At 52.1% G+C, this 24,754-nt stretch overlaps 10 protein-coding genes across 10 annotated transcripts; 4 read left to right on the plus strand and 6 right to left on the minus strand.

Moving 5' to 3' along the window:
* Positions 1–384: 384 nt before the first annotated feature.
* ASPVEDRAFT_41806 (glycoside hydrolase family 3 protein) lies at positions 385–3,024 on the plus strand. Its single transcript, XM_040812433.1, has 2 exons — positions 385–794; positions 865–3,024. The coding sequence occupies exons 1-2, from the start codon at positions 605–607 to the stop codon at positions 2,898–2,900; spliced, it is 2,226 nt and encodes a 741-aa protein (XP_040668073.1). The 5' UTR covers positions 385–604; the 3' UTR covers positions 2,901–3,024.
* A 522-nt stretch (positions 3,025–3,546) lies between these two features.
* On the plus strand, positions 3,547–6,111 carry ASPVEDRAFT_668197 (uncharacterized protein). The gene is made up of 6 exons (XM_040815911.1): positions 3,547–3,925; positions 3,988–4,295; positions 4,362–4,752; positions 4,802–4,929; positions 4,979–5,021; positions 5,097–6,111. Exons 1-6 carry the CDS (start codon positions 3,756–3,758, stop codon positions 5,890–5,892), a joined length of 1,836 nt encoding a protein of 611 aa, XP_040668074.1. The 5' UTR covers positions 3,547–3,755; the 3' UTR covers positions 5,893–6,111.
* ASPVEDRAFT_28912 (putative C6 finger domain protein) lies at positions 6,106–8,595 on the minus strand (the record flags this gene model as incomplete). Its single annotated transcript, XM_040810171.1, has 6 exons — positions 6,106–6,283; positions 6,388–7,155; positions 7,204–7,290; positions 7,341–8,195; positions 8,262–8,374; positions 8,428–8,595. 6 exons carry the CDS (start codon positions 8,593–8,595, stop codon positions 6,106–6,108), a joined length of 2,169 nt encoding a protein of 722 aa, XP_040668075.1.
* A 372-nt stretch (positions 8,596–8,967) lies between these two features.
* ASPVEDRAFT_28913 (uncharacterized protein) lies at positions 8,968–10,138 on the minus strand (the record flags this gene model as incomplete). The annotated part of the gene is made up of 3 exons (XM_040810172.1): positions 8,968–9,862; positions 9,911–9,959; positions 10,015–10,138. 3 exons carry the CDS (start codon positions 10,136–10,138, stop codon positions 8,968–8,970), a joined length of 1,068 nt encoding a protein of 355 aa, XP_040668076.1.
* A 1,186-nt stretch (positions 10,139–11,324) lies between these two features.
* ASPVEDRAFT_133109 (L-lactate dehydrogenase (cytochrome)) lies at positions 11,325–12,953 on the minus strand (the record flags this gene model as incomplete). The annotated part of the gene is made up of 3 exons (XM_040806994.1): positions 11,325–12,404; positions 12,473–12,786; positions 12,845–12,953. The coding sequence occupies 3 exons, from the start codon at positions 12,951–12,953 to the stop codon at positions 11,325–11,327; spliced, it is 1,503 nt and encodes a 500-aa protein (XP_040668077.1).
* A 1,060-nt stretch (positions 12,954–14,013) lies between these two features.
* Positions 14,014–16,439, minus strand: ASPVEDRAFT_53031 (aconitate hydratase ACO2; the record flags this gene model as incomplete). The annotated part of the gene is made up of 2 exons (XM_040814733.1): positions 14,014–16,347; positions 16,398–16,439. The coding sequence occupies 2 exons, from the start codon at positions 16,437–16,439 to the stop codon at positions 14,014–14,016; spliced, it is 2,376 nt and encodes a 791-aa protein (XP_040668078.1).
* Positions 16,440–17,004: 565 nt separating this feature from the next.
* ASPVEDRAFT_28916 (CAIB/BAIF family enzyme) lies at positions 17,005–18,866 on the plus strand (the record flags this gene model as incomplete). The annotated part of the gene is made up of 4 exons (XM_040810173.1): positions 17,005–17,365; positions 17,415–17,713; positions 17,762–18,259; positions 18,324–18,866. 4 exons carry the CDS (start codon positions 17,005–17,007, stop codon positions 18,864–18,866), a joined length of 1,701 nt encoding a protein of 566 aa, XP_040668079.1.
* Positions 18,867–19,176: 310 nt separating this feature from the next.
* Positions 19,177–20,468, plus strand: ASPVEDRAFT_668093 (fumarylacetoacetate hydrolase family protein). Its single transcript, XM_040815910.1, has 4 exons — positions 19,177–19,303; positions 19,358–19,596; positions 19,672–20,087; positions 20,167–20,468. The coding sequence occupies exons 1-4, from the start codon at positions 19,276–19,278 to the stop codon at positions 20,372–20,374; spliced, it is 891 nt and encodes a 296-aa protein (XP_040668080.1). The 5' UTR covers positions 19,177–19,275; the 3' UTR covers positions 20,375–20,468.
* Positions 20,469–20,561: 93 nt separating this feature from the next.
* Positions 20,562–22,701, minus strand: ASPVEDRAFT_53034 (aromatic amino acid ammonia-lyase; the record flags this gene model as incomplete). Its single annotated transcript, XM_040814734.1, has 2 exons — positions 20,562–22,515; positions 22,571–22,701. 2 exons carry the CDS (start codon positions 22,699–22,701, stop codon positions 20,562–20,564), a joined length of 2,085 nt encoding a protein of 694 aa, XP_040668081.1.
* Positions 22,702–23,075: 374 nt separating this feature from the next.
* ASPVEDRAFT_192959 (DUF3712 domain-containing protein) lies at positions 23,076–24,616 on the minus strand (the record flags this gene model as incomplete). Its single annotated transcript, XM_040809127.1, has 4 exons — positions 23,076–23,663; positions 23,719–23,840; positions 23,894–24,315; positions 24,369–24,616. The coding sequence occupies 4 exons, from the start codon at positions 24,614–24,616 to the stop codon at positions 23,214–23,216; spliced, it is 1,242 nt and encodes a 413-aa protein (XP_040668082.1). The 3' UTR covers positions 23,076–23,213.
* Between the last annotated feature and the right edge of the window lie 138 nt (positions 24,617–24,754).

Raw genomic sequence — 24,754 nt, forward strand, 5'->3', positions numbered from 1 at the left:
TATAATGCAATATAGAAAGATAATACCACTGCCAGTGGCTTTTTGGTCGAATAATGTTTCGATACGTATATTTATATAAACCCTAAAAAGCACCCGATGTATATATTTTCTAAGGGGGTTTGCTTGTGAGAAAGAACTAATTTGAACATCGCCCACATTGCCGAGACGGCATTTCATCCGGACAATTACTAGTTATAAAGAAATCATCTTATCTTCTTCGTTATTATGTCAATCGATCCTTGGAGTCAAGTGTGTCTGTAGAGTGAGGCAAACCCATCGGATATACTGCGGGATAATTCAGCCACCAAGGAGAGCCACGAATGCCGGCTCCGCCGAAGAGCGCGGGGTCTCCCCATAATCACTTGGTCCCAAGCGAAACCATGCGTAGTTTGCGCAATAATGTAAGCCGATTAATTCCACTACTTCGTATATTCCACGTCTCAACTGCCGCGACATGAGTCGGGGAGACTCCGCCGGTGGATGCAAGATGTTTCTCCAACCCAATGAACGGGGTTGCCGTCTATCCCCGAAGTGGCCTAGAGACCGTCCAGCTCAGGTGCCAGATGTGGGTTGTGGTCAGTGATTCCCCGCGCTTGGAGAGGAAATGTTGAGCTTATCAGACAGCTATGGGGGCGTCGGTTTACTTAAGGAATGCCTTTTCTCCCCTCCGCAGGGAGACAAGTTTGACCCTGCAGCAGCTACACCTGCTTCTCTGCCAAGAATGACTCGGACGTTCGATGTAGACTATGTTCTGGCGAACATCAGTGACCAGGACAAGATCGCGCTGCTTGCTGGTCAGGATGCACTCCAATTTCTTTTCCCTCTCTCTATTGAAGAACCCCGCCTGACACTGACTGCCGCTAGGAATTGATTTCTGGCACACGCATCCAATCCCGGAGTTCAATGTCCCCTCAGTACGGGTAACAGATGGCCCGAATGGCATTCGAGGTACCAAGTTCTTCGCCGGTGTGCCTGCAGCTTGTCTTCCCTGCGGGACCGCCCTAGGAGCCGTCTGGGACCGAGAGCTACTACAACGTGCTGGGGAGCTTCTGGGGGATGAATGTATAGCCAAGGGCGCACATTGTTGGCTGGGTCCGACGGTAAATATGCAAAGGTCACCACTGGGTGGGCGTGGGTTTGAGTCCTTCTCTGAAGACCCGTACCTAGCGGGCGTTTCTGCGGCTTCGATGATCGTTGGATGTGAGAGTAAGGGTATTATCGCTACAGTGAAGCACTTTGTGGGCAATGACCAGGAGCACGAGAGACGGGCTGTTGATGTGATTGTGACTCCCCGTGCACTCCGTGAGATATACCTGCGTCCATTCCAGATTGTCGCGCGGGATGCCAGCCCAGGTGCGCTTATGACCTCGTATAACAAGATCAATGGGAAGCATGTGGTGGAGGACAAGAAGATGTATGACCTGATCCGTAAAGAGTGGGAATGGGACCCGCTGGTCATAAGCGATTGGTACGGGACTTATACAACGATTGACTCGACAAATGCGGGACTGGACCTGGAGATGCCCGGAGTATCGAGGTATAGGGGGAAATATATTGAGTCTGCGATACAGGCACGGCTTATCAAGTCTTCCACATTAGATGCGCGAGCCCGCAAGGTATTGGAGTTTGTCCAACGTGCAAGCCGGACCAAGGTCTCAGAGGTTGAGAAAGGCCGCGACTATGCGGAAGACCGCGCACTTATGCGTACGCTCTGCTCGAACAGCACGGTTCTCCTGAAGAACGAAGGAAGTATCCTACCACTTCCAAAGACCGTGAAAAAAATTGCGCTCATCGGGTCCCATATCAAAACACCAGCAATATCTGGTGGCGGTAGCGCGGCCTTGAAACCATACCACGCCTCGACCTTGTATGAAGCAGTACAAGAGGCACTCCCAGACGCAGAGATTATATATGAAACGGGTGCGCATGCTCACAAAATGCTCCCGGTGATTGACCGTCTGTTGAGCAACGCCGTTATCCACTTTTACAACGAGCCGGTGTCAAACCCAGACCGCAAATGCCTCGGGACGGAGTCTGTTCCTACTACCGCTTTTCAGTTCATGGACTACAAGCTTCCAGGGCTGAACAGGGAGCTTTTCTGGTCAACTTTGATTGGGGACTTCAACTGTGACGCATCTGGTGTATGGGACTTTGGGTTGACCGTGTTCGGAACGGCAAATTTGTATATCGACGACGAGTTGGTCATCGACAACACCACTAAGCAAACCAAGGGCACTGCATTCTTCGGCAAGGGCACAATCGAGGAGACTGGGTCAAAGACGTTAGTGGCCGGCCAGACATACAAGATTCGAATAGAGTACGGAAGTGCCAATACCGCAACTCTGAAAACAACTGGGATGGTGAATTTTGGCGGTGGTGCTGCGAATCTGGGGGCCTCTCTGCGCATGGATGCTGAAGAGATGATCAAGCGAGCTGTGAAGGCAGCAGGAGAGGCCGATTACACAATTCTCTGCACCGGGCTGAACGCGGATTTCGAGTCTGAAGGATTTGATAGACCACATATGGACCTCCCCCTTGGGATTGACAACATGATATCGCGTGTCCTGGACGTAGCTGCGGACAAAACAGTTATCGTCAACCAATCTGGGACCCCGGTAACAATGCCGTGGGTGGACCAGGCAAATGCCATTGTCCATGGATGGTACGGAGGTAACGAAACAGGGCACGGTATTGCTGATGTCATATTTGGCGCAGTGAATCCTTCAGGTAAGCTCTCACTGTCATGGCCTAGGGATGTTAGACACAACCCAGCGTACCTGAATTACGCCAGCGTTGGCGGAAGGGTCCTATACGGCGAGGATGTATATGTCGGTTACCGATTTTATGAGAGGACTGGCCGTCAAGTTTTGTTTCCATTTGGGTATGGACCATGTTCCTGAGAATGGCCTAGATGATTGCTGACCGAAGTGTAGACACGGGCTGTCTTATGCAACTTTTGAGGTATCACCAGAAGCCTCAGTTTCCCCGGATCGATTCACACCGGAAACCCCCTCATCTGCAACTGTTCGGATCAAGAATATCAGCGAAGTCGCCGGTGCGCAGGTGCTTCAACTATACGTGGGGGCCCCCAATAGCCCAACACCACGCCCACAGAAAGAGCTGCAAGGGTTCGAAAAGGTATTCCTGCAACCAGGCGAGGAGCAGGCAGTGGTTATCAAGCTGGATAAATACGCAACGAGTTTCTGGGATGAGATTGAAGACATGTGGAAAAGTGAGGCAGGGGTGTATGAGGTGCTGATTGGGACATCGAGCGAAGACATTGTTGCGCGTGGACAGTTCGAAGTCGGCCAGACACGGTATTGGCGAGGCGTTTAGTTACTAAAGATATGCTGATTTGGTTAAAGAAGATACCAAGAACTTAGAACTTGCCTAGGTAGAATCAGTTTTGAAGTTGTACCTGAAATTTAGTTGACGGTTATTATTGGAGGAAAATTAGTTCTTTGGCACCTTAACTGGGCAGGTGCGATCGCTCCTTCCTCTCCGGTGTCAGAGAATAAACCATGGCTGCTGATGACACTTCACCCCGCATTGACTTTTCCAGCTCTTTCTACCGTCAAATCTACAAAGCCTGCAAAATGCCCCTGTCCTCTTTTGGCTAAATGGCATAACGAGCGCTACTGCCACTGAGGGGCTAACACAACTCCACTCCGTACTTCGTGAGACGTGAGATCTCCCCGCAGTGATCTCCCCTTGCCTAGCTACTATTTCTTCTCCCCACCCATTGCAGATTGCAGATGGAGACTGCTTCGGGTATCTCCAAACCGCGCAAGCATACTAGAGTTCTGACGGCCTGCGAGTCTTGCCGGCTGTCTAAAACCCGGTGTGATTCCGCACGCCCGATCTGTGCCAAATGCCAAAAACGTGGCGTGGCGTGTATTTACCCCGAAAGCGATCCGGTATCGATGTCAGTTTGCTTCTGATCTTTTGCCGTCCGGCGTGATCTGATAATGTCCGTTTGTTACTTAGTCTTGAGGCATGGGGCTCCAAGATCCTCGCTTCGGTCGAGAATCAGGAGCGTTTGCTCAAAGACACCCTGGGAGCTGCCAGTCCGCCGAGCCTGCCCTTCCAGCAGTCCCAGCAATTTTCCAACCTGCTCCGGTCTCCAGTCGAGCCGACCGAACCAGACACGGAGTTGATTTCGCGCAATGATACTCTCAAGACTCCGATAACCGGATCAGACATGATTCTGAGCTGGCCCATATTTCCCCAAGAGAGGCCGGTTTCAACTTTCCCTCCTCTTGCATTTGAGGAGAAGCAAGATCGTTTTCCCACTGGTGAGTCTGTCCGTACTCGACCGATTTCCTCCTTGTGACGAGTGTGATACTGAGATTTGCAACAAGTCATCCCGAGCTTCGAACCGCGGAGGATCATAGACTTACGCGATGTCTTCATGACCAAGATCTTGTCCAAAAACCCCATTATAGATGAGGAGCAGCTGGAGGCTTACATAGCGCGTGTTTTGGAAACAGGTATCGACTGGTCTGCTTCATCTTGTCTAGTGCTACTTGTCCTTGCGCTGGCAGCCATTTGGGGTACTTACCCTGAAGATGAAACAAGGGAAGTCCAATGCCTAGAACCTGGATATGGCGCCCCAATGACCTATGTGACGATAGCCGTTCCGGAAGATCGGATGAAAGAATCTCTTCAGTATATTTCCATGGCAAGAAAGCGAATATCAGCTGCCTATCTGGACAATTCGCTATTGGGGGTTCAGTGTTTTTGCCTATTTGGGTGAGTTGGTGCTCCCATAGCGGGCTTGCCTCTGTTAACAAACCTGTAGTTTCTGGTACCAATACAATATCGAGCCAATACCAGGGTGGAAAATGTTTCGCACGGCGTCCATGCTGTGGCAGACGTATAACATGAAGCATCGGAGCGGGAATGGCGAAAGGTCCGCACAGGAGGAGAGTATGGATACATCTCGCCCTGTTTTAGTGAAAGTACTGACGTAACTTAGGCTTAGAACAAAGTTTATATTGGACATGTTTAAAGTCTGAGTGGTGCGTCGTTTGGTGCAATGAGACGAGAGATATCCTAGATGAAGAATACCTGCAGGCCACTAACCCATTCCTTAGTGAGGTCCGATATGAGCTATGCGAACTACCACCTTCCGATCTCTCGCTTTCCGACTTTCCTTTTGCACTGCCTAGTTTCCCTGTATATCATTCTCCGTATGGAGGCAGTCCAGAAGACAGCGTTCATAGCCCATCGGGCCCAGCCCTGGACTCAACTCCATATTACTATTATCTCGCAGAGATATCTATGCGCAGGTTACTCAACCGCGTGCGGAACACTGTCCGCGTTCTTTCACCTAACCTTGACATCGCCAGCATAAGAAACCTTTCAGGTACACTTTCCCACCTCGAAGATCAACTCCATCAGTGGGTAATATGTCTACCCCCGGCCCTCCGCTTCAACATGCCGCTCGAATCTCGCCCACCACCAAAGGAGCCAGAGCTCGTGAAGCTAGTCCGCGAACGTTACGTGGAGGTTCGCGAACTTCTGTGCCGTGCATATCTGTATCTCTGCATCCACACACCACTAGACAGGGAGCTCGCAGCGCTATACGGCACCAAGGCAACTGAATCCCTACTTCTTGCCGTATATCGCATCCACAACGAAGTCCCGTGGTTCCGCCACCCTGGGAGCTGGGGGGCTTGTAGAGTACGCTTCAACCATGCGCTTTGTCTCATTGCTGCCTTCCGCGCAAAAGTTGATGAGATTCCTTCCGCCGAGTACGTTAGCCTACCGGTTAGTTGGGCTGGTTGTGTTCGGGTAGTCATTGAGCGACTCAAAGTTTGGGGGCCGGAAGGCGGAGGGATCAAAGAATTGAGTATCCTGCTAGAGTGGTTAATGCAAGGCATTGCATGATTCCAGAGACCAAAGAAAAACATGGCAGGAGCGAATGTATAACATATGATACCATTTATGCCATCGTTTTTCGTAACCCTATACTGAATCCGGGCGCAATTAGCCATGGCTATCTCACTGTAGCCATCCATTCTATCCTTTTAATCCTACACACCGAATATAAAATACACCTGAAAACTCCCCAAAACACCAAACGAAGAGCCACCAATTGAATCACAGGAGTTGCAAAAGTTCCAGATCCTTCGCAACAGCGGGACTATACATCGCACAGTCCTCCAAGAATCTTAACATCTCCTGATTCCACCGATCCCAGCCAGGAGGCAGCGCACTTCGAACCCGAGCATCAGGAGAGTGCGAGATACAGTAAAAGAGAAGGACTTGGCCAAAGAACCTATATATAACCGTTAGCTACTGAGAAACAAAACATTCCCTTCTCCTTAAGTACTGTATTGTATTGAGACATGGAATAGGATAAAAGTTGGGGCAGGGACGCACTGAGAGCAGAAAGCAAATTTAATCGGAATGCAACTCTTCATGTCACGGAATATGCCTAGAATAATCGGCCAATCCATTGCATTTTGTAGACCGCTGCGAACCTGCTCGAGTTCATCGTCTGTTAGGAGGGATGGGATGCGGAGCGCCTTATATAAATACGGACGGCCGATGTGGAATTTGGCGATCATGAAGCGGCCGCGGAGCATTGCTTCAGAGACCGCAACGGCGGGGGAGAGGGGGCGGGTGTTGGTGCTTGTGCTTGTGCTTGTGTTGGCGGTGGTTGTTGTTGAGGACAGCGGGTGCGGAGAGATTGGGTTCGGCGGGGTCGCTGCCGTTTGGGGGGTGGTGGTTGTTGATACAGTAGTTGGGTCTGGGAATTTGAGACCCGGGGGTAGGTTTTGGCGCCATTGGCCGAGTTGGTGATGGAGTTCGACATTGACGGCGGGTTGAGGGAAGTTGCCCGAGTCCGAGTGGAAATATAGAGAATGTCGGATGCGGGTAAGGATGATGCGGTGGGCGACCTGCGCGAGGAAGTGGTATTGGAAGAAAGAGTCGTCGATGTCCTCGGCCGAGGATGAAAATCGCGAGGGTAGGAGGCCGAGTGTTTCGAAGCCTATGAATTTGGGGATGGGGACAACTTCTTCAAACCGTGACAAACCGCTTGGAGGGAGGTGGAGTTCTTGTACGAGAATAGTCTCGTTCATGAGGCAGTTCCAATAGACACGCGACTTCATGTCACCTTCCCACTCGTCGAAGTTGACATCATGACTGAGTTGTTAGCGTGCAGATTAGAGCAAGGAAGGAGCAGGCACTCACTTGGTCAAGATTGAAAGACACCCGGTGGCAGCGCGGTGAATCATGGCCCATGAATCCATAGGGCGTAATATTTGCGAGTAGTAGACACTTAAAAAAAAGTTAGCTAGAGCTAGAAGAACACGCGCATGCGTACATACGATGATAATAGATAGAATTGACAACTCTGAATGTCATTTTCACACATCAAAAATCCCATACGTCGCCGGGCCTCATTGAAGAACCGTAACCCAGGTGGTTCTTCATGGACGACCGCCATCCACTCCGGTGGTTCGAAGTGGTTTCCTCGCGTTCCTGGTAGAGGATAGTTACCTTCCTGGTGAGCATGAACGGCCAAACAACCCAAGGCCATGATATTCAAGACTATGCAGCTCTCCATCGTATACCCGAATCCACTTTCAAGGGCCGCCCCTAGCGTAAACGTAAAATAGAAGTTCTTATCCATTATAGGCGTAAACGGATTGAAAGTAGCGAAGAAAGCAGTCGATAGACCCTTGATCATCGCCACCGGAAGAAGCTCTAACCAATCGTCCCCAGCCTGTGGCGGGAATGGGTAGTTGTACATAGGCAGAGGCGGCCTGTTCATCTCCGTGTCGATCACATAGTTCTTGCCCAGTTTCTCGTGCGCTTCAAGCAGACGCTGCGGGAGAATCTCCCGTGCGCCGGGCCATAAAACAACGCCGTGCTGGCTGAACGAGATTGAAACCAGACCGTTTGCATTGACGGCATTTGGACGCTCATCGAACTCGAACACTTCCGGCTCGCCCGATGGAGTCAGAGTTTGCGGTGTCCCTAAAGAGGCTTGCTTGGCGATTGCCGGCGCAGGCACATGAGTGGCACTGCTGGGGGCATTCATCTCCCCCGGGCCTGATGGCGCCCCGGGCAACTGTGCTTGCAGTAACCGAATTTCGTGGCGCATGCTAGCCGGTACATTCTCCAATTTGGTTTCGAGGCGATGGAGGGTGCTCATGATTAGAGTGAGCGAGTGGTCACGCCTTCGGGGATGTCAGCAACAAGTCCCCGTCTAGGTAGAAAGTACGAGGAAGAGGGCGCAAACAAACTTGGAAGTCTTGCGCTCATTGTAGACACATTCTAGACCGAGCGACTTGCAAAGGCCGCACTTGGGCCGTGACTCATCACATCTTGTCTTTTTGAGTCTACATGTTTCACAGGCCTATACTCGGATTAGTTTGGCACCGGAAGATATCCCCAGCGGGGTATGCTCACCACAGTGGCAATAAAGTTGCGTGGCTTTTTGGACCCCGCAGACGAGCCCTGGTGCTCAGGCGTGGGAGAGAGAAGGTCGTTGATGGGCAGCAGGCCGTTGTGACTGATATGCTCTGGCGGCGGAGAGCCACCGCGACCTGGGGACTCTTCGAGCGGGCGCTTGCTCATTGTGCATGGTCGAGGGGATCGCCGGGCGGAATGGTCTACCGAGGCATTTTACTTGCGGGCTTGGAAGATAACTGGAATAGTCGAAACGGCCAATGCAAGAGTTGAGGATGTTGAATGGCGAGGTGAGGGAGGGCGAGGATAAATTGCAGACCGTTGTCGTTTTTTGGTCACGGGCGGGGCCGGATTCCGACCGCCAACCAACCCCCTGCGTTATTGCATTTGCATACAGCTACGCGATACTGCTCTGTGCTAGCTGAGGGGGAATAATAATAGAAATTCGAAGCTTGTCCAAGTATGAGGTATCTAATCGAAAACGCAGAGGTCCAGCCCATCGCATTGCATCACGCGACTCATCCACTATCCAAATCGCTCTCAAATCTTCCTCAGTTTCAGGAACACATACTTGTTCCCCAGTGGCGTCTTCCAAAAATCGCTTCTTCGTAGACGCTGTTGCAGTTTTTCCACCATCTTCGAGCGGATGGTCTCCGCAGAGTGATCCGCTGCAGTGCTCGTCTTGTCGTGGAACACGCGCGCCGTATCGACTACGGTGTTGCCAATGATCGCGACGAACCCACCACTAATGGCATTACTATACGCGTCCAAAGCCGCTGGATCGGGTGTACCAGATGATGAGCTCGCAAAGCTTGACTGGAATTCTAGGAATGCCGGATGTGCCACGTCTCGGTTGAAGTGCTCAATTACCTGCCATTCGCCTTTCACGGCAACTAATGCCTGGTTGATTTCTTCTGGTGTTCTGAAATGGAAAGGCAGGCGGAATTTCGAGGCAGCTTCCTGGGAAATGATACCCTCTTCGGCCAGGTCTTTTAGGCATTGGAATATAGATGGATATGCGCACTTAAGGCTGAGCTCTCCGTCAACCGGGAAGCTGAGAAGTAAATGGCCACCGGTCCGTACCTCGTTATAGCGTGGACGAAGGAAACGCAGCACATCTGCCAGGACTTCTGCTGATACATCGGCGTTACTCGGTAGCAGGTTGCCGCTTGCCGGCTGAAGACGACTAATCCAATGTAGAGATGCGGTAGAGAAACCAATGTCAACAAACTCATCGGGCACGATTTGTTCGTAGTAGCTTTGGGGTGCCATCAGCGAAAAGACCTTTCGGGGGCTTTTGCTGCCCGGACCTCGTAAGGCGCGGTCTATCGTAGATGATAAGCTGTTATAGTCGTTGGCTGGAGTGTCATTGAACACAATGGTGATAGTGCAGTCTTTCGGACATACACCAAGGGCTCTCTGGATCATACGGGACCTGGTGGGTCAGTAACTCTTTTCGAGACTTTCAACTTTGGTGACTTACGAGTTTGACCCCTCGGAGCACCCATAGTCGGCAAACGTCACCGATTTACCTAGCATATGTAAGTGTGCCATCCATCTGTACATCAAGGGTATAGAACTTCGAACCTTGAACATCTGCGAGAGACACTAATCCGCCGCACGATTCTGCAACGAGAGCTTGGAGGCTAGAGTTCTTGTTATAAAACCCGCCTCCCACCATAGAGGTTCTCTCATTACTGCGGACTACCATGCTGCGTTAGTTATAGAGCGAGAAATGAAGGTAAAAATAAAGTGTTATAACGGGGTCTTGAAAAGCAAGAATAAGCTCAGCGTGGGGAAGGGCGTATATTTCGGAGAGAACTCGGACCTTCATATGCGCGGAAGATCCGGATAGGGCGGTCTATAAATTTGAGCAAAACAAGCTAGACCTGCGCATTGAACCCTCAACAGCTTTAAGTCAATGAGGTGTGTCACTGTCACTCTTCCTCTCTCTCTGTGTGTGTGTGGAGACACGGGACGAGGAACGAACGGTGTGGGAAATGAACGGCCGGAAGAGGAAATTATATGGCTGGCAGTGGCAGGATGACAGCAGCTCAGTGCTCCAACTTGCCTAGGCTGGACATCGAGTCAGTCATCAAACTACCACTAGCACCCGGCTGCCAGGAAACCGGCTTCAATTGTGGGTAAGGATGGGGCGAGTAACGGGTGCAAGTGGTGCGATGTGCATCGAAGCCGTTGTCCCCCGGGCTAGAATTGGCTGCGAACAAGCCAGATCCTTGGTCGGGTGGTCCCGTTAATTGCCGTATTCGCGAACCGGCATCGATGGAAGATGTTGAGCGGCAGTGGTTAATATAAGCGAGTAATGGATGGGAAACTTGCAAGATCATTTGGGTGTTGACTCGTATTCACTGTTGACTTGAGAGCCCACATGCGCGGGTCGTAATACAAGTGGACCAGGCCGGCTAGGACAGAAGCACAGACGATGGATTCAAGGGCAGCAGACATGAGCTTCCAATTCGTGGCCGTTTGGCATAGTTTGAATTAGACAAAGTTTCTTTGGAGGGATGAAGCGACGAGTCTTCTTGGGCAAGGCCCGGACCGGCGTGGTGCATTGTTGACCGTTGAAAATCCCCCGCTCGGTTTCAGAATGGCCGCTGCTGAATGGCACTGCCAGTGGCGGGAATTCCGCAGGGATCCTGCAGGATCCACGCATGCACCGTTGCTCTGGGTCTGGCTGCTGGCAGGTGTCCAGAAAGACGGCCTGTATTTCGACAGGGCATGGCTGTCGAGTGTCGGTCTGTCTGAAGCCAAGGAAGAAGCATCTCTACTTTGTTCAAATGTACCAACACGTTGGCAATGCACAGTTTATTCTAACCGGGGTATTATATACAAAAGTCTAACCGACATCCAGTCGGCCACTTTAAAAAACACGCAAACTACAGCTTGGCTTTCTCGCTGAACCGAGGTGCCTGGAGAGGGTCGTACGCCCCCAGACTCAGCGTGTCCGACGGCACAGATGCACTGTGCCCACCCACCAAACCGCGCACATCAACCATGCTGGGGTTTAGGTCCTCGATTTTCTGAGCACCGATTAACCGCATGTTCATTTCAAGCTCATCCTTCAGAAGCTGCATAGCCCGGTCCACACCAGGCTGGCCGTATGCCGACATGGCATACAAGAATGGCCGCCCAATACCAACACCCTTGGCACCAAGGCATATCGCCTTTAAGATATCCGTCGCACGACGGACACCGCCGTCGATGAAGATTTCAATCTTGTCCTCCCATCCGCGTTCCCGCAGGATCGGCATGACCTGGGCCAGAACCTCGACACCAGATGGTGCGGTGTCAAGCTGACGTCCGCCATGGTTGGACAGAACGACACCTTGCACCCCCGCCTCGACAGCACGGAGGACATCTTCTACACATTGCACACCCTTGAGAACAATGGGCATTTTGGTCACGGATTTAAACCAGGGAATGTCCTTCCATGAGAGCGATGGGTCGATGAAGGACGAGATCGCGCGCGCTGCGCCCTGAGAGCGGTCCACCGAGTCACCTCCCGAAGCCTGTACATCGGAGCCAACGTCGGAGAATTTCGATCGCATATCCTTCTCACGCCGGCCTAGTTGAGGCGCATCGACAGTAATGAAGAGACCCTTGCACCCCCGGGCCTCGGCGTGCTCGATGATCCGCTTCGTGATCGCGCGATCCTTGTTCACGTAAAGTTGCAACCATTGCACCTGCTCGCCCCGCCGGGCATCAACAATCTCATCGAAGGAGCACGATGCCAGGGTCGGGATCATCTGAATGACATCATGGTCGTGTGCTGCGCGAGTGAGGACAACCTCACCCTCGGGGTTACCCAGTTTGCCTAGGGCGGTCGCAGTGACATAGAACGGAATGGAGCACTTCGTCCCAAGCATCTTCGTGGAGAAGTCGACGTTCTCAACATCGACCAAAATCCGTGGTCGGAACCAGATCTTGTGGAATGCGGAGTGGTTCTCGCGCATAGTCTTTAGGAAGCAAATAGGGTTAGCCTTTTGATCGATCCAAGGGAACTCGACACGGCTGCTGTACGTACAATTTCATCATCCGCACCGCTGGAATAATAAGCCCATGCGGTTTTCTTCATGACGCTGCGCGCGACCGTCTCAAAGTCCAGCAGGTTGTAGCATGCCGCTAGAGATGGCATGCGCTGGATCCGCTCCTCGCGGGCGGCTTCTTCGGGATCATGGGCCTTCTCTTCCTGCTCAACAGTCGTCATGTCGACCTCTCCAAGGTGCTTTGAGGAGTCTAGGTATTTATCGAGAGTGTCTGGGGGGTGAATGGGTTCGAATTCCTCGGTCGCATCTTTACCGGCGTACTTGAGAATGATTTTCTGGCCACCAGGGTGTTCTGAGTCGTCAGTACGCCGCCGGTATATAGTCAATGGAGTTGAGAGAGAGCATAATACCTGGCAAGAACTCGGTCACGTCATATGCCTTTCCATGAACAATGACCCAGCAAGAGTCCTTGGAGTTGTGCTCGGCGACAGCAGCGCCGGTCAGCTTCTTATTCGCCATATTGAGTCGGTGATCCTGGGAGTCGAGTCGGAGAGGGGGAAGAGACAAAAAGAAGGAAAGATAGGGCAGAATGAGCGGAGGGACGAAGGATAAATGTGAAGAAATACCCGAGATGGCGAAAGCTCTCGACCGACGCAGCACGCACTTGACTGCGAGCAGAGGCCTCGGGATAAAGCACAGCGAATGGGAGCCCCCAGGAATGGGCTTAGTTAATGGCCACCGCCAGTTGTCCGGGGAAAATGGACGAAAGATAATAGGGCGGCGGGGCGGGGAACCACCACGGAAAGGCGGACGACCAGAATATCCGCTTCGGTCGGGTTCGAATCGGCCGAGAACGCACGCAACCGCAGTTTCGACCGGATGTTGGGTTTATTTATGGGGAATTTCCGGGGGGATCGAATATATCATCATTGCCTCTCGTGCGAGATGGATGAACCACAGATTATGGCACCTTTGCTGCAACTATGTCGACATTTGAGCATGCCCCTCGTCCGGCTATTCTAGCCACTACAAGACACTTGTCGCATCAGCCTCATCCATCCTCCGCCATCGAGCATGGTCCTTTCGATGGCTGCGGTTGGATAGTTTGTCTGAGCTCCGAACACCAGAAAGAGGACACCACCTAACCGCGCGATTGGTCTAACTGGAGGAGTGACTATTGAAGGCTCTTTGGTGCGGGTGCGGGCAGCCGTGTAGATAAGAGGGATGCCATTGGCGGAACCAACTTGTATTGTCGGCATGGTTCCTGAAACGATATTGACGAGCATGCCACTCCGAGGGTGAGATTTGAGGAGAGTGCCTTTCGGTTGTCTCCGCCTTGAAAGGACCGGAGCTGGGCATGATTATCCTGCCGCCATCCGCAGGGAGGCACAACTTTGGGCTATAGAACACTGGCCACGGCCACAACGCCCTCAAATGATGGTTTGAATGGAAAGATGACTAAAGTCCGAATTTTAATATGAAATTTTACGAATAACAGTGAGACTATGAAAATAATATAGTATAGGACCAAACCAAGAAACGCTGAGAGGCAATCGAGCAAACAAACAACCTAACTTATTTATTTCTTCGAAAGCACATTCAGCGCACTTCCAGCAAGAATAAATGCAGACTGGTCCGCACTAAGTGTGTGCTTGACAGGGATAACAACTTCCTCACCACTCTTCTTCGTAACCTTGACCTTAATCTCACCCTTGCCACCATTTTTCAACGTCTCATACAGGCCATCCGTAGCAACAGCGTCACAGGCATCAATCTTGTCGTAATCCGCCTTGTCAGCGAACGTCAACGGGACAACGCCCTGCTTCTTCAGGTTTGTCTCGTGGATACGAGCAAAGGACTTGGCCAGGATGACACGGCCACCGAGGTACCGGGGCTGGAGAGCAGCGTGCTCACGGGCAGACCCCTCCCCGTAGTTATCTTCGGCGACAACGAGCCACTCGCGGCCCTGGGCCTTCCATTGAGCCGCAAGCTCGGGGATGGTGTGCTGCTTGCCGGCTTCGTCGTAGGCGACGTTTGTCTCGCCTGTGGCGGCGTTGACGGCGCCAATCAGCGTGTTTTCCGAGATGTTGGGGAGGTGACCCTTATACTTGAGCCAAGGCCCAGCGGCGGAGATGGTGTCTGTTGTGCACTGGCCGCGGACCTTGTAGAGGACGCTGAGGTTTTGGAGGTCGGAGTTGGGGAAGGGGGCGAAAGGTTCCAGGATGGCGAGACGGGTGGAGGTTGGGGAGACCTTCACTTCGACGCTGGGGTCTGGGACAGCGGCGGAAGGTTGGAAGGATGGGTTACCGGATTCGAAACCGGCGCTGGGTAGGTCAAACCCGCTGGGGGGTTCGAAGCGGAATTCGGAGCCTGAAGGTGTGGGAATAGTATCGGTGACGGGGTTGAATGTTGTGGAACCGGCGTAGGTGAGGGCTGTGACGAGCTCGGGAGAGGCAAGGAAGTTCATCGTGCGGCGGTTGCCGTCGTTGCGGCCGGGGAAGTTACGGTTGTAGGAGGTGAAGATTGCGTTGTCCTCGCCCTTGGGGACCTCGTCGGTACGCTTCCATTGGCCGATACAGGGGCCACAGGCGTTGGCGAGAACAGTACCACCGGCAGATTCGAAGGTAGAGAGCGTCTGATCACGGTCGAGGGTGGCGCGAATCTGTTCACTACCGGGAGTGATGAAGAGATCTGCTTTGGGGGTGAGGCCAGCGGCCTTGGCCTGCTTGACCAGGTGCTCCGCGCGGGTCATGTCTTCGTAGGAGCTGTTTGTGCAGCTGCCGATGAGACCAGCGTTGAATGTTTCGGGCCATTTCTTCTCACGGACTGTTTCCGCAAAGCGCGATAGAGGAACGGAGAGGTCGGGTGTGAATGGACCGTTGATGTGTGGTTCTAGGGTTGACAAGTCGATAGTGATAAGCTGGTCGTATTCTGCGTTGGTGTCCGCTCGAAGCAAGCTTTGTGGCCCTCCAGCTGCGATCTTGGCCGCGGCCTCGGCGACGTCCGCGCGGTGCGTTGCCTTCAGGTACGGCACCATGCTGGGGGAGAAGGGGAAAAGCGAAGTTGTCGCGCCAACTTCCGCACCCATGTTACAAATAGTAGCCATACCAGTGCAGCTGAGCGTTTCAACCCCAGGTCCGTGGTACTCAATGACGAAACCTGTGCCACCGCGGACGGTCAATTTTCCAGCAAGATGCAGAATAATGTCCTTGGGTGCGGCCCAGCCTTGCAGCTTTCCCTCTAGTCTCACACCTAGAACTCGCGGAGCCTTCAGCTCCCAGGGAGCATCAACGAGTGCGTCGACGGCATCGGCACCACCGACACCAATCGCGATGGCGCCCAGGCCACCGGCGTTGGGGGTGTGACTATCCGTACCGAGCATCATCAAACCAGGCGCTGAGTAGTTCTCTAGAACACTCTGGTGGATGATACCCGCGCCAGGAGGCCAGAACTCAATACCATATCGCTTCGAAGCACTCTCCAGGAAATCAAACACCTCTTTGTTTCCCTGAATTGACGCCGGCAGATCAGTATCGGCACCACGTTCACCGACAATCATGTGGTCACAATGGATACTGGCAGGTACTGCGGTCGATGGTAGGCCACAGGACATGAACTGAAGCAGGGCCATCTGCGCGGAAGCATCCTGCATGGCAACACGGTCGGGCTTCAACTTGAGGTCCGCCTTGCCGCGGATGTCGCGTCCATTCTCGGTACCCGTCAACAATGACTCCTCTGGGTTTGCAAGATGGGAGTATAGAATCTTCTCGGCCAAAGTAAGAGCGCGTGATGTTCCTAGTACCTTTCGGACTTCCTCGAGGTTTCGCACGGTCTTGGAGTAGGGGGGCATGCGTGAGGACGCCGGTGTTGAGTCAGTGACTGTGGCAAGGCCACGGCGGAGGCATGGGGTCAGCTAGAAAGAGTCAATATCGGTGTGCGCGATCAATTGTTCACAAAGCATACCCTGCGTGAGGCGCCCCGCTGCCAGACAATCTGCCTCAACATATTTCACTTGAATCGGGAGAAGAGGCTGAATTGAAGATTGAATTGCGGAGAGAAGCCAAAAGTCGGGGACGAAAATAATTTCGGCAGTATTGTATTGGGTGTGCTGTGATTGGCCGGGACTCCGATTACGGCGATTTGTAAAGCTAGCCCCTGTTGGGAAACTCGCCACCTCAGGCACCAGACTCCAAGTCACGTGCATCTTCCGATCTTATCGGGACACATCCGATCTTTTGCCTTTATCCGCCCCGACTCGGAAGCGCAGCACGCGGGGTTGACTCTGAAGAAGCCGCCAAGAGGCTTCTTATTCGCCTTCTGCGCGCATGCCAGACATGATGCGCTCCCTTGTCACTTGCAACTGCCGATCAGTCTTCTCTCCGCGCTCGAACCGGCACTGGCCGCTCGGAATTGACCCAGGAACGTCATTTAAACCTTGAATTCCCTTTGCAGTTCCGAGTTTTATATCTTGAGAACACTTGCAATATAACAACCAACTACTTTTGTAGGTGAACTTGGATATATCATCCAGGTACATATTTGGTAATCCAACGCACACTGTACTGGGAAAATGGCATCTTATTCGCCTGTTCAAGAGGCAGAGCGCATCTTTTCATTGCTTTGCGACCAAGCTGAGCGCCTCAATCTGCCCGAGGAGGTGGTTACAGGGCAAGATGCCGTATCCTTCAATTCATCCCACAACCAAATATATTTTCCAATTCCGTTCAAGGAGACTGAAACGCTCGCTGCGCTAAAAGGTGTCGAGGGATCCGTGGCTGCTGCAATCGCAGACCTGAGATATGGGCCAGCTGTACAGAAGCGCAATGTGAAGATCAACTTAGAGCGCGCGACAGCGTTCGGCTGCCAGGCGTACATGGCCAAGGTAGATGGGCTGTCTAAACTGGACCCGGAGGTGAAAAAAAAGTTGAAGGGTATGCTCAAAAGAGTTGATTTACAGACGACTTTGCTAATTGGTGTTAGATACCGACTTGCTTGCTGCGCAGTCAAATGGATACCGTCGCATGTCGGCAAACTTGTATAAGACCAAGAACGAGGGTGAATTCTTCCATATTCATGGTTCGCTCGAGGCCACAACCACATTAAACATGATCGGGTTGGAAGGGCACCGTCCAGACTTGACGGACTACGAGGAGGTTATCAAGGTCATCGAAAGCCACGTGCAGAAATACTCGGCAGCGGAATTGGAAGAAATGAATAAGGAACGGAAGCAGGCAGGTGTAACTGCGTTCAAATATGATGACTTTATCAAAACACCGCACGTACGTACCAAGTGAGATCACGGTTTGGGACAACGCTAACTTATCCAGGGCCAACTTAATGTCCAAGAACCACCATGGAAAACCACCAAACTTCCTGGAGACATCGCACCAACACCATTCCCGTCTGCCAATGGTAGCCAGAAAATCTTGAAAGGCATCAAGGTGCTTGAACTCTGCCGAATCATTGCGGGTCCCACCGTTGCCCGTATCTTAACGGAGTACGGCGCAGACGTACTCAAAATCACGAGCCCCCACCTCTCGGACGTTCCTTTCTTCCAAGTTGACGGGAACATGGGTAAGCATGCTGCGGACCTGGACCTCAAGACCCCCGAAGGACGACAGGTCTTTGAAACGCTCCTCGCAGATGCGGATGTCCTTGTGGACGGATACCGCCCCGGTGCACTAGAACGCCTAGGTTACGGGCCGGAATCTCTGGCCACGCTTGCTGAGAAGCGTGGAAAGGGAATCGTTTACGTCAACGAAAACTGTTTCGGTTATGATGGCGAGTGGGCTGGTCGACCAGGGTGGCAACAGATAGCAGATTGTGTATGTCTCTCCGTTTCCGCTTTCTCTCCTTTTACACATGAGAACTCATGCTAATATAAAATAGGTCACAGGAATCGCCTGGGCACAGGGTCAGTTTATGAACCTTTCCACCCCCGTAGTCCCACCCTTCCCAATCTCCGACTACGGTACGGGCTGCATGGGCGCAATCGCGGCATTGACAGGCCTTTACAACCGCGCCAAGTACGGTGGATCGTACCACGGAAAAGCCTCATTGATGCATTATGACCTTCTCCTGTTTGCTGTCGGGAAATATCCAGAATCCGTGCAAGAAGCCATGCGTGCGAGCCAGAACAAGGAGTTTTTCGCCCTGCGACACTGCGATAGCGTCGATCGGATTTCGTCGACCGTGCTGAGGGGCATGAAGGAGCGGTTTCCGCACCTCTACCTGTCGCCTGAATCTGGGGCCGAGGCTTTGACGGAAAAATGGTATTCGAAGGCGTACGGCGCAGACATCGAGGTTGTGAGGCCGATTGCGGAGATTGATGGCGTGGATAACCGGTTTGAGAGAGCAAGCCGACCGAATGGGGCGGACAGACCTTCTTGGGAGGACTTTGGAGTAGACGATGGAGACAAGAGATTGATTTAGGAACACCTATGGAGAAGTGGTCTATAGTCTTGTGTTCAATATAGAAGCTAGCATAGTGTCATGCATCATGTCATATCAGCATAACAGCTCCAAGTCGATCTTTCACAAACAGACTTTGGAAGCTTGTTCACACCGGGACGAGCTTCAGCAAAGATCACTTCACAATATGTAGTTTAATTCAAACCGAATTCAAGTTACGTCTAGTCCTTCTTAAATCTAAATGACAAATGCTATGGCGTCTAGTATATCCCCACCATATTGTGGAGAAGTGGCACACTCCCACTCTCCCCACGACTTCTGCATGAGAATTACTCCGGGGGGAACTTAATATATAGACTACTCTGTGCATGCCCATTGCCCCAGATAATTTGCAAGCCCAGACTCCAGAATCTAGACTTTGCGCGCCAAGATGTCCAAAATCGCAGCCACCTTCTCCCGTACCTCTCCCTTCACCAACCCGTGCCAGATCCAAAACTAACTAATAACTCCAGGCCTCGTGCGCTTCCATCCCAAATCCAACCCCTCCACAATCCTCATCGGCGAACCAGTAAACCCCACTCTCGACGTCGGCCTCGCCATCCGCCAAGGGAATGATATCCCCGTCGCGCTATTCTCCGGATCCTCGGTGCTGAGCCCCGGATCCAAGACCGGTACAACTGAGAGTATCGCTCGGCTACTCTCACCTCTCGCTCAGAATGAAGTCGGGAGTATTAGATGTATTGGGTTGAATGTAATCCATATCTACTAGCATATCAGAGACCTTGTGCGAAATCGGAATGCTAACCTTATGGGCTAATGAATATAGTACGTCTCCCACGCAAGAGAAATGTCCCTCGATATCCCTACCGTGCCCACCCTGTTCCTCAAACCCTCAACATCCCTGGGAAACCCATACCCAACATCCCCTACCATCCTGCCTAAAATCACCCAGGCAGATGGAACGGGCGACTACGAGTCCGAGATGGCGATTGTAATCGGGCGCGACGCGAAAGACGTTTCGGAGGACGAAGCCCTCGAGTATGTTCTAGGTTACACTGCCGCGAATGATATATCGAGCCGCACGAGCCAGATGAATCAGAGCCAGTGGTGCTTTTCCAAGGGGTTTGATGGGGCTTGTCCGCTCGGACCGGTCATTGTGTCGCAGAAGGTTATTGGAGATGTTGGGGGCCTGAGGATTAGAGGGTCGAAGAATGGGGTTGTTTTGCAGGATTGTCAGTTGACGTATGTATTTCCTACCTTCTTTCATATGCTCATATTACCTTCCGTTAGTTTTTTCCATGGGCGAGGCTAACATTTATAGCGATCTGATCTTCTCCGTCCCTAAGCTGGTCAGCTTCCTATCCCAGGGCACGACGCTGTCCGCTGGAACGGTTATCTTGACTGGGACACCTCCGGGTGTTGGCGCGGCGAAGAACCCGAAGGAGTTTTTGAAGGCCGGGGATGAGTTTTCCGTTGAGTTGTTGCCACATGTTGGGACGCTAGTTTCCAAGTTTGAAGACCAGGTTTGATAAAAGATGTGTCTAATATATCTGGAATAGGGGTGGCAAGAAAGAGCTTTCATTCATGTATAGAATAGAATAAAATTGGCTAGCCAACTCTCTATCTAGTAGTTAAATAGATCAATACCGGAAAAAAAACAAAAGAAATCTCTGCCGCTTTTGAGGTCTATGTCTAGAAGATATCAAGCATGATTCTTCAATTATCCAAGATGTCAGAAGGCTCCTCCAACCAGCAGTCCGCGAGGACGCTCATGAACTGGCCTTCTCGGAGGGCAGCGTAGATAGTGGAGATATGCGACCCAATTGTCTTCTTGTCCGAACTCGAAGCATCCTCAGAAGGAGAGACATAAGTAGGATGGTCCACCAGTCCCTTGTGCATAGGCACTTTCAACGTACCGCGGACATACTTGTAGACTTTCGCTGAGGACGTGCATAGTAAGCTTCCCGTTGGATTAGATAGGTATGACTCGCGGTTCGCGTTATATGCTTGCATCAGGATGTCAGTGACACGGGCTTGCCATTTGGTAACCAAGCTTGCGTCGTCTATTGTACCGGCGTTCTTGTTAAGGGTGGCAAACAATGCGCCAATAGTGAGGGATACAGATGTCTCAGCGCGATCAGCAAGATCGAACGTCGAGTTCTGGTTCCAATGCCCCATGATTTCCGTCCACAGGGAATCAGCATCTTGGTCGGTGACAGCAGACCCGAAGATCTCGGCTGTGGCATCGGCCACATCCTTTCGTGCCGTTTCTTCAAAAAGTTTGTGCATCTCGCGGAGGTCAACCGCCTGGCAGAGAACATAAATATGACTCGCCACCATAAGGGAGAAGACCTCGACCGCATCACCTGCATACCGCGCCGCGATTAGTGCGAGGGAGTTGACTGGCTGATTATTCACATCAGCAGTCTGCACGAAGTTGCTAACCGGGTTATTGAGATAACCAAGTTCGGACATGTACGAGGCCATGTTGATATCGACTCCCTTCAGCGCAAAGGACAGGCTTGGGTCATCGGCGCACAGATTAGGGGTAAGACCCTTGCTAAGCATCGGGTTGAGGAGTTCAGAGCACTGCGTGAAGATGAGTTTACCGAGCGATTGCATGGCGTTGGTGGTCTTTTCCATGGCGCTTGTTATTGAGGCTGCTTGGAAGTTGCCTCCGTGATGGATGGTTTGGTTGGCCGCATCGAAAAGCGGATTGTCGGTAGTTGAGTTAAGTTCAACGGAGACCTGCGATAGGGCAAGGGCCATGTTTTCGACGTGGGGTCCGATCCATTGGGATGCGGTGCGGAGGGGGTAGCGATCTTGTGCTAGCTCGTGTGATGAACCAGAGTGTTCGTGGCCCACGGTGAGTCGGGAGTCGGACAAGAAGCGGTGGATGTTGCCAGCTACTTCTTTTTGACCAGGATGAGGACGCACGTCCGAAATGAAGGGATCGTAGTTCTTCTGTGTACCGAGTAGAGCCTCAGTTGACATTGCCGTGAGGACCTGCGTAAGAAGGACAAGCTGGTTGGCTTCGAAGAGCACAAGACTGGCTGCACCGGTACTGAACGCCGTACCGTTAAGCAAGCCCAGAGCTTCCTTAGGACGGAATGTCAAAGGTTCCAGTCCGAGCTGCCTGAGTGCTTCGTCTGATGGTATAATTGTACCTTCTTTCCCGCAGTGGATGTAAATATCAGAGTTGCCCTCAAGCGCACCAGCGATATACGCGAGCGGAGTCAAGTCCCCCGACGCCGAGATACTTCCACGCAACGGGACAACAGGCGTGTAATCCTCCGTAATCATCTTCGCTAGGTTCTGCACAATGTCAATGCGCACGGCAGAATGACCACGGATGAGCGAGTTGCATCGAGCCACCATTGCAGCCTTGACAACAGGGATGGGGATCGAGTGCTTGGGAAGATGGCGGAGAACAGGCGAGCAAGGATAGCCCTTGTCCGACGGCAGAACAACAGCAGTGTTATGATGCTGGACCAACGCTTTCTGGAGGTCCTCATGTGCATCTGTGCGAGTATCTGCGTTGCCTCCGAAGCCCGAGTTCACGCCATATACGACCTTGCCTTCGGACAGCCTATTGTCCAGCAGGGCGACGCTTTCCTGCATCCGGGCTAATATCTCGCTATCATCGGTTACCGAGAGGTGGGCGCCGTACCTAAAAAGGCATGATCAGTGTCTGCTGGGTAGGGCATGGAGGCAGGGTTGGATACTTTGAAATTGCGACGGCATCGCCGAGGCGCAGGGTGTGGCCATCAAGTTGGACGGTGTGTTGCTGCTTGATGACACTCTGCAGTTCGCTAAACGAGGACAAGACGGATCTTGTGTACTCTGAGAGGTCCATACTTAGTACTGGCTGACTAGGTACTGGCCTGTGGTCGTTGCAAAGAGAGGTTTCGCCCATGATCGTGGTGTTAGTGAGAGAAGGTTTGAATGGGCAGCAAGGGAAAACCGCAGGGCAGTATTCACAGTATTTATTGGCACCCGTCTAGTTACCAACGGATTGGATGTATCAACAAAAAACCATAATTGCGCCAAACTCCCAATAGATTGGCTGCCGGCTGCAAGGCAATATCTAAATAGACAAGAACCGGTGGAGTTGCGAGATTCAGATTGCAGATCCTGACTCGCATTAACGTCATGGGATTTACTTCGACCCCGTGCGTTTCAGTGAGTATCACAATTTTCGTCTCAAAAAGTCAGAGATGTTTTTTTTTTCCGTTTAGAGTTTGTTTCATTGGGCGACCGGTATCTATTGGATATTATACTATGCGCAAAACAAGCCACCGTGAGAAAGAGAGAAAAAAAAGTATACACATCATTAATCATAACCTGTAATTAAAGCCCATCCAGTTATCAACTGCTTTCATCTAGCTCTAAATTGATGCCCCTCTCGCGAAGGTCATTGACGGCGTCGTGGAGCTTGGTATCGCCCTTGGAGTCCGTCAGGCCGTCGAGGATTGACTCCCCTCCGTCGGGGTGGAGGGCTCCATGTACAGTGTTCTTGAGCAGTGCGGCAAGCGAGACATCGGCGGTGAGGTGCAGCTCCTGCATGACTTTTGTGTAATACGGGACATCTTCACCGTTGTGCGTAACGGATCGCCCCACGGCGGTGAGGCTAAGGGCTCCTCTATTTAGGGCGTCGCGTTGGGTCTTGAGGATTCCCCCCAGGTTTTGGATGAGATATTCGAGGTCGAGGATACCCCTTACCGAGGCTGAGTGATTACCCGGGTAGAGCATCAGGTTATCGATTGTTGCGTTGCCAAGGGTGTAGTCACCGGCCTTGAGGTCGAGCATAGTGGTTCCCTTGCTTGGTCAGTCGTGGATGCAGGAGCCAGTGGGAAACAAACAAGGCACTTACGATCTGCAGGGTCATCACAGACGGATTTGGGAGGGTTGCGTTCGCAACCAGGTTTGTGCCGTCCTCTTCTTTCTTTATTAACTGGGGCTCATCGATAGAGAAACCCTCAAACGAATTGAGTGCTGGCCGAGTTAGTTTGGTTTATTTATTATTCATGTCCCGGCAGTAGACTCACTGTTCTGATGAATATCCTTGTCTACAGTGACATGTGCCTTGAGAATACCAATGTACGACGTGGTTTTACCCTTCACTGGTAGGGGCTCGTTTTTGTTGAAGACGACCTTATGGACATACTCGGTCCACTGGGGCACGTTCAAGGGAGTAGGGACATCTGTAACACCCAGGCTCGTATTTCCGTCGATTCTCGAGGCTCCGATTGTGGTTTTGAAAATTGTGTCGTTTCCTGTCGCTTCGTGGTTGTAGATAGACAGGGTGAGCGGTTCAATGCGCACGGGGAATACCACCCCAAGGTCTAGAGCAGCCTCGAGGGTAAGCATCATCGAGTCAGGGCGTGGGTCAAGGAGTTTCGCGTTAACCAAAACAAGGTCTGACTTGTCGACGACCAGCTGAGCGACGGCAGGAATGACGACCAAGAGGCTGATCTGGTTAGTCCTCGCCGCAGCATTGAAAGCACAAAAGGGGCACCTTACAAGACTGGTATGAGGATGGCAAGGAAAATTATGTTCCAGAAGACATAGCAGCACCAGAATCGCGCAAAGTGCCGGCGGATCTGGCGTGACTTCTTCTGCTTGACTGGAGGCTCGACTAGAGACACATCCTCAATGCGCTCAACAGCGACATCGCCGCCAGCAACTGGGCCGCGAAAGGCACCCAGCACGTTCTTGGAGCCAGCCTTTGCATCTCCTTTCTTTTCAACCAGAGAACCGTTGGACGACATGGCTTGACACGGGCAGCATCCAGGTTGGCCGGGGGAGGAGGAAGGTCAACTTTTCAAGAAGATAAATCCCCGGAATTGTCGTCCCAGTCGTCTCGGCCTCCACGCTCACGACTGTGGGGAGACGTCGACCTAAAAATC

The sequence above is a fragment of the Aspergillus versicolor genome (assembly GCF_001890125.1).
Source record: "Aspergillus versicolor CBS 583.65 unplaced genomic scaffold ASPVEscaffold_5, whole genome shotgun sequence".
Lineage (NCBI taxonomy): Eukaryota > Fungi > Ascomycota > Eurotiomycetes > Eurotiales > Aspergillaceae > Aspergillus > Aspergillus versicolor.

Excerpts from the sequence above, each read along its gene's own strand:
- ASPVEDRAFT_41806 (XM_040812433.1), top strand. The coding sequence starts at position 605 with ATGTTGAGCTTATCAGACAGCTATGGGGGCGTCGGTTTACTTAAGGAA. Across the intron at positions 795-864 it reads CAAGATCGCGCTGCTTGCTG|GAATTGATTTCTGGCACACG; the intron begins GTCAGGATGCAC and ends GACTGCCGCTAG.
- ASPVEDRAFT_668197 (XM_040815911.1), top strand. The coding sequence starts at position 3,756 with ATGGAGACTGCTTCGGGTATCTCCAAACCGCGCAAGCATACTAGAGTT. Across the intron at positions 3,926-3,987 it reads GAAAGCGATCCGGTATCGAT|TCTTGAGGCATGGGGCTCCA; the intron begins GTCAGTTTGCTT and ends TTTGTTACTTAG. Across the intron at positions 4,930-4,978 it reads AAGGTCCGCACAGGAGGAGA|GCTTAGAACAAAGTTTATAT; the intron begins GTATGGATACAT and ends GACGTAACTTAG.
- ASPVEDRAFT_668093 (XM_040815910.1), top strand. The coding sequence starts at position 19,276 with ATGTCCAAAATCGCAGCCACCTTCTCCC. Across the intron at positions 19,304-19,357 it reads AATCGCAGCCACCTTCTCCC|GCCTCGTGCGCTTCCATCCC; the intron begins GTACCTCTCCCT and ends TAATAACTCCAG. Across the intron at positions 19,597-19,671 it reads TTAGATGTATTGGGTTGAAT|TACGTCTCCCACGCAAGAGA; the intron begins GTAATCCATATC and ends TAATGAATATAG.